At 29.2% G+C, this 11,987-nt stretch overlaps 2 protein-coding genes across 2 annotated transcripts; one reads left to right on the top strand and one right to left on the bottom strand.

Annotated features, from left to right (window-relative positions):
- The first annotated feature begins 1,788 nt into the window (after positions 1-1,788).
- On the top strand, positions 1,789-4,081 carry ARO4 (armadillo repeat only 4). Its single transcript, XM_022920411.2, has one exon. The coding sequence runs from the start codon at positions 2,002-2,004 to the stop codon at positions 3,835-3,837; it is 1,836 nt and encodes a 611-aa protein (XP_022776146.2). The 5' UTR covers positions 1,789-2,001; the 3' UTR covers positions 3,838-4,081.
- A 983-nt stretch (positions 4,082-5,064) lies between these two features.
- On the bottom strand, positions 5,065-6,964 carry LOC111317902 (F-box family protein). The gene is made up of 4 exons (XM_022920412.2): positions 6,360-6,964; positions 6,140-6,273; positions 5,852-6,034; positions 5,065-5,447 (listed from the first exon to the last, which is right to left on the bottom strand). The coding sequence occupies exons 1-4, from the start codon at positions 6,877-6,879 to the stop codon at positions 5,280-5,282; spliced, it is 1,005 nt and encodes a 334-aa protein (XP_022776147.1). The 5' UTR covers positions 6,880-6,964; the 3' UTR covers positions 5,065-5,279.
- Positions 6,965-11,987: the final 5,023 nt, after the last annotated feature.

The raw sequence follows: 11,987 nt of genomic DNA, 5'->3' as shown, positions 1-11,987 counted from the left end.
TTATTAAAGATTGAAAATCATGATTCATTAATTTGATCATTGAATTGCGTATATATATTAAAAATTTAATCCTAATAGTCAAAATACTCATAATAATTTGTTCAACTATAATTTTTTTTTTTTGATAATATATAAATTATCAAATAATGAATTGCATGCACCAAAAATATAAAAACTAATGGATTTCTTAAACTCCACTAAGACTTCTTTAACCTAAAAACATAATTTTAAATAAACTAAATTGGTTTAATTATTTGACATAATAATTATCAATATATATTATGTTTTACATTAAAATTTATTTATTATATTGAAAAAATAATTTTTTATTTATTTTAAATAAAGACATTGATGGTATTGTATCTTTCACGCGGAATTCACGTGTAAAATAAACTAGTAAAATGGAAAGGAAAATTTATAATTTTGAGTTGACGCTTCGCTATTCCGCTCCGTTGAAGTTTCACGCAAGTTCTCATCACTTTCAGTGTTTTTTTCAATTATGTCGTAATTGACGGTTACTTCAGCAAAGACCAGAAAAGGAAAAACGATGAATTGCTTCGTCCTCTCATCTCCTCTCTTTTCCAAACCAGAGTATTTTAAGATCTTTATTTCCAAAACAGGGTTATTTTAATCTTATTTCTCAGAGCCATGTCAACTGTCCACATGTCACATCATCGTGGTAATTATTTTTATATAAAAATTAATGAAAATCTTGTATTTATCTTATGTTTAATGGAAACTTTCAATCAAATTATGTGGTAAAAAAAATTTTTTTTAAGAAATAAAATGTAGATCTCTTTAAAAATGTAAGAAATTGACACTTGAGATTTTTTATATAAGATTTAATTTAGAAGACTATTTGGATGCCATCCCCTTTTTTAAAAAATTAGTTTTTTTTTTCTTTTATATTCTTTCAACTCAATTACAAAAAAATAGTCCTATGTTCATAAAACACTCAGTCCAAACATTATTATAGAAGTTATTTAGTGTATATTTTTCTAGAATTTTTTAGATAGTTTAATTATCATTTATTATCAGAACCCATGCAGCCCACAATTCAAGAAAGATGAAGGCTTGAGTGAGGCCAAAATTGATTTTACTTAAAATTTTCATACAATCGTTCATCTACCAACTTCCAATTACATAGATGATAAAATCCCACTCTGACTCTCATCTATTTGTAACTTTATCCAATTTAAAAAAAGGCTTTTGAGAATAAATTAGAACTTACTGTATCAATTTAAAGAAGTATGCTCACTCATTATCACAAATTCAAGAAGCTTAGTTATTAAATTTTATTTTAACTTTAAGCTGCTTCTCTGTAAGGATATGCTTTTTATTTAATTGTTATTATATTATTGGTTTGTATTAATTTGAAGAAGTGTGCTCACTCGTTATCGCAAATTCAAGTTTTATTTTCTACAAGCTTATTTATCAATTTTATTTTAAGATTTTCCATTGTAAGGATTTGCTCTTGATTTTATTGTTATTATGTTATTGGTTTATTTATATATTTTTTAAGATGCTTATTTATGAAACTAAATGTATTACATATAAGGTAATTACTTTTTTTATTTTTATATGTTTATATCTGTAATAAAAAGTGACTTCATGATGACAAGGCTTAAAATGCCTTGATTGGAAAATAAGATTAAACGAATCTTATTTTGATAATAAAGATTTCAAAATGGCCTTAGTCCAGGATAAACTTGTCGCTCTATTTCCTGGTTAATTCCTTCTGACGCGCTTCATAGAAAGTGTAACACTAAAACACAATTTCCTAGAAAATAGAGTCCAAAAGAAACGTCAGCTGCAACTAAGCTGATTAGACAAAACAAACATGCGAAGAATTGAAGAAAACTACAACCTCACTTCCCTCTTAATATAGTACCAAACCGATACTGGATTATCCCTTCCTGACTCACTCTTGACTCGCCCTGCACTCACCAAGAATAGCACGAATAAAGGATATCAGTTTTCAATTTTCACTTGATTGTGTTGATGATGGGATCGGCAGAGGAGAAGAGAATCGAGGATGAGGTGTCCTATCTGATTTGGCTAGCCGAGCGAGTTCGCTCGGCGGCGGATGAGGCCGAGTCGTTTAAAGTCGACTGCGGGGAGGTTGGGAAGCTAGTGGATCGGCTTTCTGTAAAGCTTCGGACCCTGGTCCGGTTCACCACCTCGGTTCAATCCCTCTACGAACGCCCGATTCGCCGGGTACTTTCCGAGGTTTTGAAAAACCTAGAGCGAGCCCTCACTTTAGTCCGGAAGTGCAAGCGCCAGAGCATCTTGCGCCGGGTCGTGAGAATCACGAGCGCCACCGATTTTCGCAAAGTGTTTAACCTTCTAGACGCTTCCGTCGGCGACATGAAGTGGCTCATGGGAGTTCTCGACACCGAAAACAACGGGACCGCGAGCGGAATCTTCCTTTCCCTCCCTCCAATTGCCAGCAACGACCCGATTATTTCCTGGGTTTGGTCTTACATCGCAAGTGTCCAAATGGGCCAACTAACCGATCGAATTGAAGCCGCTAACAACCTCGCCTCCCTCGCTCAAGACAACGACCGAAACAAAAAAATAACTGTTGAAGAAGGCGGCGTCCCTCCTTTACTAAAACTTCTTAAAGAAAACTCCTGGACGGAAGCGCAAATCGCGGCGGCTAATGCGCTTTTTGTTTTAGCAAACGAGCAGGAAAGAGTCAGGAGTATCGTCGAAGAAATGGGGGTTCCAATTGTGGTTCAAGTGTTGGGAGATTCTCCAATGAAGGTTCAAATTCCGGTAGCGAAATTGGTGGCGAGGATGGCGAAGCATGATCCGGTTGCTCAAGAGGATTTCGCCAGAGAGAATGTGATTAGGCCGTTGGTAACTTTGTTGTCGTTTGAAACATTTGTGGATGATTCTAGGACACCGTTGGGTAAGCAAAGCATTCATTCTTTAGTTCAGATAAATAAGGAAATGGAGAAAAATTCTTCGACTTCAAGAAACTATAGCTATAGACCGTCATATTCCAATTTGCATATGGAAGGGAGTAGTAGGGGAGGAAATTATAGGAAAGAAAGGGAAAATGAAAAGCCTGAAGTTAAAATTCAGTTGAAAATTAATGGTGCTGAAGCTTTGTGGATGCTTGCTAAAGGGAGTGTTTTGAATAGTAGGAGGATAACTGAGACAAAAGGACTGCTTTGCTTGGCTAAGTTGGTGGAGAAGGAACAAGGTGAATTACAGTATAATTGTTTGATGACAATAATGGAGATTACAGCTGCTGCTGAATCCAATTCTGATCTTAGACGCGCAGCTTTTAAAACGAATTCACCTGCTGCTAAGGCTGTTATTGATCAGCTTTTGAGGGTGATCAAGGAATTGGATAGTCCTCCATTGCAAATTCCTGCTATTAAATCCATTGGTTCATTGGCAAGGACTTTCCCAGCTAGGGAGACTCGAGTAATAGGTCCTTTGGTGACACAGCTTGGTAATAAGGATCAAGAAGTGGCAGTGGAAGCTGCTATTGCATTGCAAAAGTTTGCATCTCCTGATAATTTCCTCCGTATGGATCATTCAAAGTCGATAATTGAATTCAATGGTGTTCCAACTTTGATGAGATTGCTTAGAGGTGGTGAAAGGACGCAGCTGCATGGAGTGGTACTACTCTGCTACCTTGCTATAAATGCTGGCGATAACGAGGCTTTGGAACAAGCCAGGGTTTTTACTGCCCTCGAGGGGGCAGACCGAACTGTGGTTGCGCAACATCCTGATTTGAAAGAATTGGTGTCCAAGGCCATATATCACCTCAACCTTTATCACACCGGAGTCCATCCTCAGAGGCAATCATTTGCGCTATGATTAGGCACCCAATATTGTTATGCTTTTCAGGTTAATTGGAAGGCAAGCTAATAGTGCATACACATTAAAGATTTGGATCAGTTAGAAAAAAAAGGATAGTTTCATCAAAGTAGACAGGTTTCTGCTTAAGCAATTATACATCGTTCAAAATACCTTGGATGCTTTAATACTTTTTTAGTGGCCAAATTGCTCGTGAATATTTGTCATTTTTGTTTATATTAACTTTGAGTTACTGATTTCTTCCTGTCTTCTCTAGCATTTTGTCTTACATTATTGCCTTCATGGTTCCTTCTGTGGGATTTGATGCACTAGGATTAGGATTAAATGGCTATCAAAATCTGAAGTTCTCCATTTTCCAAGTATCAGAGTTGTTTTGAGATGAGAATACGACACCATTGTTGACTATCACTTTGAGACCATTTAGCGAGTAGAATTCCTTTTTTCCTTCTTGATCTTTTATTTTCTTATCGACTGGCTTTTTACCAGAGTGTCGTGGTGGATGATGTGGATTTTTGCTTCGTCAGTAGGACACGGCTGTCCTAAACAAGAATTGTTCTGACTTCTGAACCAATTTACCTTAATTGAATGGGGTTTAGAAATGTTTTGATAATCGTTTGTTTCCCTTCTGGAAATTCGCTAAAAATATAATAAGACATCTTTAATCTTATGCTTTTTAACGAGAAGCTGCATTGAGCAAACATTTAGAAGTTCCTTAAACTAAGATAAAATTCAATTAGTGAGATGGCATGGCTAGGCAGAATTCTTAATATTTACCTATCCATCCATCATCATATATTCATACGCTATCTCCTTTGAATTTCCATGGACAATTCATCATCGTTCATCACTGAGAGGATAGTCGTCCATTCCTACAGCCACATTCTGTAAGGAGGGAGCCATTATCGGCTCAGCTGATATTTGATTATAATCAAGCAGAAATATATATCATAAAAAAAAATGTAATTACTAGGAAGTTAAAAGAAGCAAGAGGAAGAAAAAGAATCATCAAATTCATTCATCGCCATTGTTCGAACTTTAACCAATAAATACAATGACAACAATATCCCTTCATCAATAAGAGATATAAGTCATTAGCACAGCAAACTTTTTTTTTTTTTTTTTTTTGCACTTACACAAACAATATATCCTGATTAGCAATCTCAAACACAAATGTTTTACCATCAATCGTGATTGATCAACATATCGCAGAAATAATTACACATCGAATTGTCAATCCACGTGTGAGAAGAATGCATTAATTGTTTTGAAAAGAAAGGTAGTTTAACTCATAACATGTTTTACTATTGGTATTATTGAAATATACCAAGTATCTGAAACATCTATATACTATAACAGTCACTCTTCAAACATAAGAAGACAAGCAAAAAGAAGACGCAATTACAGGATTATATGAGAAAGTTTAATAAACAGTCATGATATACTCAGCGTGATGAAGGCAAAGCAGGCCAATTGTCAGCAATAAGCAGGGCACGGTCACGAGATGTTGCAGAGAGTTGCTGGAGAATTACATTTTTGACATGAGTTGCAGCCGTTTCACCAGAACGTGTAGCAAGTTCAAGGTACACTACAGCTTTCATCATTTCCCCTTCCTGCCCAAGTATTAACATCAAAATCCACATCAGCTTAGATTGCATAAATACAACAATATTAGCACACGTGCTAGCCCTTTAGAAGGGAACGAATGATCAGACAGACAAAAAAAAAAAGCCAGACTAGCTGAAGAAGCTAGTTTGGATACATATATCTTTCTCTTCACCAACTGCAACATCCTCCCCACCCCCAACAAACAAAAAAAGAGGTTCCGGGTTTTTTCCCTCATTAATATTTCCCCATTTTAATTCAGCATTGAGCAGAAATCTCTTGTTTCTAAAGAATCGCAGGCAAAATCAAAGCCAACCACTTTCTGCTATTAAAAAATAACAAGTTTTCGGCATCAGAACATGCTTCTATTAATGTTTATACTAATAAACAAAGAAATAAGAATGTGACATACGGAAAATAGAGCAAGTCCATGCTCAAATTGAGCTTTGCTATGACCACGATCAGCTGCCCTCTTCATCCATTTCCTTGCTTGTCTACGACTATGTGACAAACCTTCCCCATATGTATAACAAAGCGAAGCATTGTACATTGCACGTACGTACCCACCTTCAGCGGCTTTTAGATACCATCTAGCCTGAGTATCAATTAGCAACAAAGTAAATCCTATCATCCAAATTTTCTCAAACAGAAAACTTCACTTTATGAATACAGTTAAAATGGGAAGGAAATAACTCCTTACAGCTTCGTGAAGATTTCGATCCACCCCAAGACCTTGATGCAGGCAAAGAGCCAGCTGGTATTGAGCTCGAACATGGCCCCCAAGTGAAGCTTGATGCAACCATTTTACAGCTTCCTTATGATTTTGAGGTTGAGCTGCAATTAAACAGAATTTAAACTGTATGACATAAAATGATGGCTTAAATTTGAGAAAAAGTTTTCAAATTTTGACTAAAAAATACCGTGCAAGTATGAAATTCCCAGATTGCACTGGCCAGCAGGGTCGCCAAGGGCAGCGGCTTTCTGATAAAGAGCAATTGCCTCTTCCTTTTGACCCCTTTCCCAGTAAATAAGCCCTGCATCGACCATAGCGAGCGAGCAGCCACGGGCAGCGCCTTTCAAGAAGGAGTCGAGAGCTTTCTCCAAATTGCGTCGAACACCGCCTCGACCGTGCTTGTACCTTTTCCCGTAACGCAGCAGCAACATCGCTTCCCTCAACGGGCGAAGCCCGTCCCTCCATGACCTGCACACCAGCGACGTTGCTAGAAGATTGGGGAAATTAAACGATGCCGCGATTTTCGTTAATATGTCGAAAGGGAGAGCCGAGAAATCAGGACCGTCCATTGGGGATGACGCCAGTTTTGAACTGAATATGGAACGCCGGGATAATTTCGTCTTTCCTCCGCTATCGTTCGGTTTCGACAACGGAAAAGCAGTGAATCCAAAGCCGTCGGATCGATCTGGCCATGTATTTTGCTTCATGTTGCCGCTCTACTTTCCTAAGCTAAGAGCGTCGTTTGCGGCAATCTTTTCTCACTCAAAAAAGAGATCTGGAAGCCAATGCCTGTTGACATGACCCCTTTTTAATTAGGAACACAGTGGCTCGACACGTGGCATCTGTTAACCGACGTTTAGATGTTTCCTCTCAACATTCAAGCTAATACTAAAATAAAATTTATATAAATATATAAAAGTAAAAACTTTTAATAAAAATAAAAAAATTTTATATGAATGACTTAAAATATTAATACGAAGATAGTCTTAAAAATCGATATTTGATAAATACATTTTATTTTATTTAATATATTTTTAATTTAAAAATAATTTAAAAAATTAAATTGATTATATTTATATTTTTATTATTAATTTTAAATTATTTTCAATTCAATTCATATTAAAAGTATTAAAATTTTAAAAAAATTTTAATTGGATAAATTAAATCAATCAATATATAATTAATAAATTAATGAATACTACAATTACAATTATAAAATAATTGATACTTTAATTAATTATTATATACATTTATATTTAATTAAATATAATATTTAGTAATTGATGTATTTCATATTTAAATATATAAAAAAAATATAATTCAAAAAACTAAATTGATTATATTTATATTTTTATTATTAATTTTAAATCATTCTTAATTCAATTCATATTAAAAGTATTAAAATTTTAAAAATTTCTTATTTTGACAAATTAAATCAATCAATATATAATTAATAAATTAATAAATACTAAAATTACAATTAAAAAATAGTTTATTCTCTAATTAATTATTTGATACAGTTATATTAATTAAATATAGTATCCATTTGAGTAATTGATATATTTCATTATTTATTTCATTTGTAAAGATAAAAAGAAAATATATCAAATTAATTTTTCATAATTAAATTAATGAAATAAAATATTTTATCAATTTATATTTGATTGATACATTTATATTTTAGTATATATGATTTTATGGATTTTATTTGATAAAATATTAATGCACGTAGATATTATTTGTTTTTATTTGTAAATTTTTATAATTTTATTATTTGATATTAATACACATTGATTTAATTTGTTTTATTGTCATTATTAAATAAAATAAATTTAATTTTTTTTATCATTCTAAATTATGGGATCTTTAAATGTTAATGGTAGAATAACATATTTCAATATCAATCAACTTACCATTTTTAGACCATTATTCACTCATAAATTTTATTATTTCAATATTAATTTTTATAATTTAAAATTATCTTATTAATTAACCTACAACACACCTTTTGTATAAGTAGCCTAGGTTAAAGCATAATACATATTTAACTATTTTTCACTAATTTTATATCTTTTGATCACTACTAAACTTTATTTCAATTTTTTCTCTGATTTTTATTTTGCATCATTTCTTAGTCTATTTTGGTTATTCTCCCTTTATATTTCTTTTTTTTTTATTTTTTTGTTGATGGTTGATTTAAAAATGATTGGATATATACAAGAAAAATATTTCACTAGTAAAGTCACTATCATGAAAGTTGATAACACTTTCAGGTTGTACTATATGTCATATGGGTGTAACAAGAACCTATATGAAGTTGATGAAAAATTTCAATGCTATTACTGCAATGCTAATGTTCTTAATCCCACTCCAAGGTAATTAGTATTTATATTTTTTATATTTGATATATTAAAAAATTATTATTTCATAACGATAATAAAAGTATTTTAAATTATTATATTATATTTATAATTGTATAATTTTTCATTTTTTATAGGTATAAGTTGAATGTTGAGGCATATGATAATTTTGGAATGGTGATTTTCATACTATTTAATATAAAAGCTAAGGATTTAATTAATAGATATTGACAATCTTTATGAAATATCTACTAAGGTATTGAGTTAAAAATTATTTTAATATTATTTAATATTTAAATTAATTGAGTGATATATTTATACTTATGATTTAAGAAAATGAAAATTATAAAATTTCAGAGATATTTGAAAATCTCAAAAATAAAATTTGTATTCGAGATGAAAGCAACCAATTATAATATTGAGTCAAATAGTACCAACTTTATAGTGAATAAGGTATATGATTTTGATTTTAAGTTTGAATATAAAAAATTATTGAAAGAGATATGTATAAGCTTATTACAATAATTATATTAGTTATAAAGTTATATAATATAGATTATAACTCAATTGTTGTTAAATTATAAATTACTATTTTATATATCTTTTCACCTCCATTTGTGAAATCATTGACTCATCAAATAAAATAATACCTATTTTAAAAATTAGAAAAAAATACCGAAGAATCAATTGTTGCATTTTCGCTTCAATAACAATTTATGAAAAACTTTCTCATGAAAAAGGGTTTTTATGCGATATTGATTTAAAAAAAAAATTTTAATTTCTTGAAATAAAAAACATTATTGTTTTTTGTTTAGAGATTATTTGGATTCAAGAAATTATACTTGAGTTTTTTTTTTTAGAATTGATGAAAATTACAGAAGTATATTCAATATGTAATTAATTAATTTTATTTTATTAAAATATATAAATTTAAATAAAAATAATTATATAAGTTATGAATTATTCATGAACTTCATAACTTATATTATCATTTAAAAAAAATTATATTTACACAAAATTTATTGGTATATGAATATATTTTTATGTATCGCAGGTTTAAAACTAGTGCTCCGTTAAGAATAAAGTTGAAAAAAATATATATACTATATACTTTTGAGAATACGTTTTTTTTGGACAATCAATAAAACATACTATAAAATTAGTAGTAAGATTAGAACTTTGCCTTTGCGTTGCAGCTGGGCAATTTTTTTAGTAAATATTTTTAAAGAAAATTTGATGATAAATTATATTTTTTTATCAAAGTATTTTAATATCAATTTAATTAAATTTGTTAGTAGTCATAGTTTTATTGAAAAATAAAAAATAAAAAAACTTTTAAATTATATAAATGATAATCCTGCTCAAACGATTTTATATAAAAAGTTCAATAAAATATAAAAAAGTTGAATATATAATTATAACTATACATTTTTTTTTTTTGTATTTATTGAACAACTTAAACATTATTTTTTAAGTTTTATTTTTTTGTCAAAATAAACCCTTATTAATTGTGATTTATTTTAGCTATTTCTCCATTATGTCAAAATAAACTTTCTTTTTTTTATCTCTTGCTTTCTTTCAAACGGTAAAACAAAAACAAAAACATTACAATTCAAAAGAAACTATGCAAGATAAATATATATATATATATATATATTTGGAATTGAAAAATAAAACAAACAGAAAAAGCTTCACATGCCAAATAATGGTTGAACCAAGTATTACCCACACAAGTTATGTGTTTTTATTTAATTAATCTAACCATATCAATCTTAAATTTTTTATTTTTTATATGAAAGAAAAACCAACTCGATGTATTAGAAAAAAAACGCAACAACGAACTTAAATTTAAATAAAATCAACTGATTTCTCTCCATTCTCTCTCATCTTTTTCTTTTGGGCTTTGGTTTCGCACTAATTCTTTTTTTCATTTTTCTTTTTCTCTTTTGCTCCTTTCAAGTTTCAATCAAAGCAGAAAATAACCAAAGATACAATTAAAGAATTCCAAAAGCCCAAAATAACTCAATTCATGTCCAATGATATTACCAAAAGTCATCATTAAAAACCAAAAATTCCCTCAGACTCCCTTTTGATCTTAAAAGTAACAATAATAATTATATTAGATTAAAAGAAGGGCTATAAACAAATCGAATATGAATATGAATAAATAAAAATAGATTTATAGTTTGTTCATTTATTATTAGAAATATTTGGATTCGATTCTTATTCGATAAAAATTATTCTATTAATTTGAATTCAATTTATTTAAATAATAAGATATTCATATTCGATTCGTGTTCGGTTTGATTAAGTTTAATAAGCTATTTCATGAATATTAAGTGAATATTCACGAATATATATAGACGAATATGTTCATGAATAATAAATAAATCATAATAAAATAAATTTAAATAAATAAACCTTAAACAAATATAATCGAATATAAACAAATATAAATAAATTTTAAAATAATATTAGGATAAAAACAAAAAAATATAATTTTGTTCGTATTATTATAACGAACAACAAACAAATAATAAACGAATAATAAACAAACAAATTTTAAATAAACTTTAAATGAGTTTGTTTATGAATATAAACTAATCGAACAGGTCTCTGTTTGTTTTTTATTCATTTAATATTCAAATATAAAAATACTATTTAAAATCATTTGTTAAGTTTAATAATTAAATAAAAAATAATAAAAAATGAACATATTTACAAATAATTTATAAAAAAAACTTTATTTATTTATACCTTTATTAAGAGTTTACTTTTATATATTGGGTGTGGAGGTGAAAACATTAAGCTTTTAAAATAGAATTAAAAAAATTAATACATGTCCCATCATGTATGGATTTATCTAATTTTATGTTAAATTTATATTCTTGTTGATTATTTTTTTACTTGATTTAATTTAATGAATTTTTTATATAAATGTAAATTTTGATTATGATTATAATTTTATATAATTTTATTAAAAAATTTACATTTGACCATTTATTAATTAATTTTTTAATATACATAAATGTACTTTATCAACACTTTCAAACCTTTAATCCCATTAGTAAAATTTAAAAACTTCACTCCAATTTAAGAGATAATTTTCCTTAAAAGATGTAACTATAATTTTAAACCTTTTAGTCATGGCTTTTTTTTGGTTGGAAACTCTAATCGTGCTACTTGTAACTAGATATGATAATTTTAAATATGATATAATGATATGATATGAAAAAAATTAAATATGGATTAAATGTAATAATGTTTGATGTTTTAATTGTGTCGATACAATTAAAACACAATACTATTCATATCATATTTTGTATCAAAGATGGATAACAAGCTTAAGATATGATATTATTTATGCTTTAAACATGTTATTGTGTCAACACATATAAAATGACATGTTTATGAAAATTATGTAATTTTAATATAACATAAAAACTATAAAAATT

This window comes from Durio zibethinus, chromosome 2 (assembly GCF_047325235.1).
Source record: "Durio zibethinus cultivar Kanyao isolate XHJ-2024 chromosome 2, ASM4732523v1, whole genome shotgun sequence".
Classification (NCBI taxonomy): Eukaryota; Viridiplantae; Streptophyta; class Magnoliopsida; order Malvales; family Malvaceae; genus Durio; species Durio zibethinus.
This window is presented reverse-complemented; position numbering and strand designations above follow the sequence as displayed.